The sequence below is a fragment of the Caretta caretta genome, chromosome 10 (genome assembly GCF_965140235.1).
Source record: "Caretta caretta isolate rCarCar2 chromosome 10, rCarCar1.hap1, whole genome shotgun sequence".
Lineage (NCBI taxonomy): Eukaryota > Metazoa > Chordata > Testudines > Cheloniidae > Caretta > Caretta caretta.
In genome coordinates this window covers 18,761,063-18,765,241 of record NC_134215.1, presented here as the reverse complement: position 1 = coordinate 18,765,241, position 4,179 = coordinate 18,761,063, and the positions used below count along the sequence as shown (strand labels likewise).

Genomic DNA, 4,179 nt, shown 5'->3' with positions numbered 1-4,179 from the left:
AGCCTGGTGGCATTATCTGCAAAATTCTCAAAATGGCGTGTGGGGAATTAGCTCCACAGTTGCCACTGATAAAGCCCTGGTCTACACTAGGACTTTAGGTCGAATTTAGCAGCATTAAATCGATGTAAACCTGCACCCGTCTACACGATGAAGCCCTTTATTTCGACTTAAAGGGCTCTTAAAATCGATTTCCTTACTCCACCCCTGACAAGTGGATTAGCGCTTAACTCGGCCTTGCCGGCTCGAATTTGGGGTACTGTGGACACAATTCGACGGTATTGGCCTCCGGGAGCTATCCCAGAGTGCTCCATTGTGACCGCTCTGGACAGCACTCTCAACTCAGATGCACTGGCCAGGTAGACAGGAAAAGAACCGCGAACTTTTTAATCTCATTTCCTGTTTGGCCAGCGTGGCAAGCTGCAGGTGACCATGCAGAGCTCATCAGCAGAGGTGACCATGATGGAGTCCCAGAATTGCAAAAGAGCTCCAGCATGGACCGAACGGGAGGTACGGGATCTGATTGCTGTATGGGGAGAGGAATCCGTGCTATCAGAACTCCATTCCAGTTTTCGAAATGCCAAAACCTTTGTCAAAATCTCCCAGGGCATGAAGGACAGAGGCCATAACAGGGACCCGAAGCAGTGCCGTGTGAAACTGAAGGAGCTGAGGCAAGCCTACCAGAAAACCAGAAAGGCGAACGGCCGCTCCGGGTCAGAGCCCCAAACATGCCGCTTCTCTGATGAGCTGCATGCCATTTTAGGGGGTTCAGCCACCACTACCCCAGCCGTGTTGTTTGACTCCTTCAATGGAGATGGAGGCAACACGGAAGCAGGTTTTGGGGATGAAGAAGATGATGATAGCTCACAGCAAGCAAGCGGAGAAACCGGTTTTCCCGACAGCCAGGAACTGTTTCTCACCCTGGACCTGGAGCCAGTACCCCCCGAACCCACCCAAGGCTGCCTCCTGGACCCAGCAGGCGGAGAAGGGACCTCCGGTGAGTGTACCTTTTAAAATACTATACATGGTTTAAAAGCAAGCATGTGAAAGGATTACTTTGCCCTGGCATTCGTGGTTCTCCTGGATGTACTCCCAAAGCCTATGCAAAAGGTTTCTGGGGAGGGCAGCCTTATTGCATCCTTCATGGTAGGACACTTTACCACTCCAGGCCAGTAACACGTACTCGGGAATCATTGTACAACAAAGCATTGCAGTGTATGTTTGCTGGCATTCAAACAACATCCGTTCTTTATCTCTGTGTTATCCTCAGGAGAGTGAGATATCATTCATGGTCACCTGGTTGAAATAGAGTGCTTTTCTTCAGAGGACACTCAGAGGAGCCCATTCCCGCTGGGCTGTTTGCCTGTGGCTAAACAGAAATGTTCCCCGCTGTTAGCCACAGGGAGGGGGGAAAGTTGAGGGGGTAGCCACGCGGTGGGGGGAGGCAAAATGCGACCTTGTAACGAAAGCACATGTGCTATGTATGTAATGTTAACAGCAAGGTTTACCCTGAAAGAGTGTAGCCACTGTTTTATAAAATGTGTCTTTTTAAATACCGCTGTCCCTTTTTTTTTCTCCACCAGCTGCATGTGTTTCAATGATCACAGGATCTTCTCCTTCCCAGAGGCTAGTGAAGCTTAGAAAGAAAAAAAAAACGCACTCACGATGAAATGTTCTCCGAGCTCATGCTGTCCTCCCACACTGACAGAGCACAGACGAATGCGTGGAGGCAAATAATGTCAGAGTGCAGGAAAGCACAAAATGACCGGGAGGAGAGGTGGCGGGCTGAAGAGAGTAAGTGGCGGGCTGAAGACGGGGCTGAAGGTCAAATGTGGTGGCAGCGTGATGAGAGGAGGCAGGATTCAATGCTGAGGCTGCTGGAGGACCAAACCAGTATGCTCCAGTGTATGGTTGAGCTGCAGCAAAGGCAGCTGGAGCACAGACTGCCACTACAGCCCCTGTGTAACCAACCACCCTCCTCCCCAAGTTCCATAGTCTCCACACCCAGACGCCCAAGAACGCGGTGGGGGGGCCTCCGGCCAACCAACCACTCCACCACAAAGGATTGCCCAAAAAAAAAGAAGGCTGTCATTCAATAAATTTTAAAGTTGTAAACTTTTAAAGTGCTGTGTGGCATTTTCCTTCCCTCCTCCACCACCCCTCCTGGGCTACCTTGGTAGTCATCCCCCTATTTGTGTGATGAATGAATAAAGAATGCATGAATGTGAAGCAACAATGACTTTATTGCCTCTGCAAGCGGTGATTGCAGGGAGGAGGGACGGGTGGTTAGCTTACAGGGAAGTAGAGTGAACCAAGGGGCGGGGGGTTTCATCAAGGAGAAACAAACAGAACTTTCACACCGTAGCCTGGCCAGTCATGAAACTGGTTTTCAAAGCTTCTCTGATGCGTACCGCGCCCTCCTGTGCTCTTCTAACCGCCCTGGTGTCTGGCTGCACGTAACCAGCAGCCAAGTGATTTGCCTCAACCTCCCACCCCGCCATAAACGTCTTCCCCCTTACTCTCACAGATATTGTGGAGCACACAGCAAGCAGTAATAACAGTGGGAATATTGGTTTCGCTGAGGTCTAAGCGAGTCAGTAAACTGCACCAGCGCGCCTTTAAACGTCCAAATGCACATTCTACCACCATTCTGCACTTGCTCAGCCTGTAGTTGAACAGCTCCTGACTGCTGTCCAGGCTGCCTGTGTACAGCTTCATGAGCCATGGCATTAAGGGGTAGGCTGGGTCCCCAAGGATACATATAGGCATTTCAACGTCCCCAACAGTTATTTTCTGGTCTGGGAATAAAGTCCCTTCCTGCAGCTTTTGAAACAGACCAGAGTTCCTGAAGATGCAAGCGTCATGTACCTTTCCCAGCCATCCCACGTGGATGTTGGTGAAACGTCCCTTGTGATCCACCAGAGCTTGCAGCACTATCGAAAAGTACCCCTTGCGGTTTATGTACTCGGCGGCTTGGTGCTCCGGTGCCAAGATAGGGATATGGGTTCCGTCTATGGCCCCACCACAGTTAGGGATCCCATTGCAGCAAAGCCATCCACTATGACCTGCACATTTCCCAGGGTCACTACCCTTGATATCAGCAGATCTTTGATTGCTTAGGCTACTTGCATCACAGCAGCCCCCACAGTAGATTTGCCCACTCCAAATTGATTCCCAACTGACCGGTAGCTGTCTGGCGTTGCAAGCTTCCACAGGGCTATCGCCACTCGCTTCTCAACTGTGAGGGCTGCTCTCATCTTGGTATTCATGCGCCTCAGGGCAGGGGAAAGCAAGTCACAAAGTTCCATGAAAGTGCCCTTACTCATGCGAAAGTTTCGCAGCCACTGGGAATCGTCCCAGACCCGCAACACTATGCGGTCCCACCAGTCTGTGCTTGTTTCCGGAGCCCAGAATCGGCGTTCCACAGCATGAACCTGCCCCATTAGCACCATGATTCATGCATTGGCAGGGCCCATGCTTTCAGAGAAATCTGTGTCCATGTCCTGATCACTCACGTGACTGCGCTGACGTCGCCTCCTCGCCCGGTATCGCTTTGCCAGGTTCTGGTGCTGCATATACTGCTGGATAATGCGTGTGGTGTTTAATGTGCTCCTAATTGCCAAAGTGAGCTGAGCGGCCTCCATGCTTGCCTTGGTATGGCGTCCGCACAGAAAAAAGGCGCGGAACGATTGTCTGCTGTTGCTCTGACGGAGGGAGGGGTGACTGACGACATGGCTTACAGGGTTGGCTTCAGGGAGCTAAAATCAACAAAGGGGGTGTCTTTACATCAAGAAGTATTTCAGGCAGGACTTCACGGAGGGTTCCAATAAGAAATGGTGCACCTAAGTTATTGTTCTTATTGGAACAAGGAGGTTAGCCTGGCCTCTGATACATGGCTAGATTTACCTCGCTGCACCTTCTCTGTGAGTGACTGCAGTGTGACCTAGAGGAATGAGTCCCCTAGACAGGGGAGGAGGCAAATGAGTACAAAACAAATCTGGTCTATTTCTTGTTTTGATCCACTCCATCTATCTTTTACATCTTTGGCTGGCAGCAGACGGTGCAGAAGGACTGCATGTCATCCACATCTCATGGCTGCTCGGCAGAAGATGGTACAGTATGACTGCTAGCAATCCGTATCGCCTGCCTGCTCACCATAAGACGGTTCAATAGGACTGACTG

At 50.9% G+C, this 4,179-nt stretch overlaps 1 protein-coding gene across 1 annotated transcript; it reads left to right on the top strand.

Annotated features, from left to right (window-relative positions):
* Positions 1-266: 266 nt before the first annotated feature.
* LOC125643875 (myb/SANT-like DNA-binding domain-containing protein 7) lies at positions 267-1,981 on the top strand. Its single transcript, XM_048867109.2, has 2 exons — positions 267-994; positions 1,581-1,981. Exons 1-2 carry the CDS (start codon positions 430-432, stop codon positions 1,664-1,666), a joined length of 651 nt encoding a protein of 216 aa, XP_048723066.2. The 5' UTR covers positions 267-429; the 3' UTR covers positions 1,667-1,981.
* Positions 1,982-4,179: the final 2,198 nt, after the last annotated feature.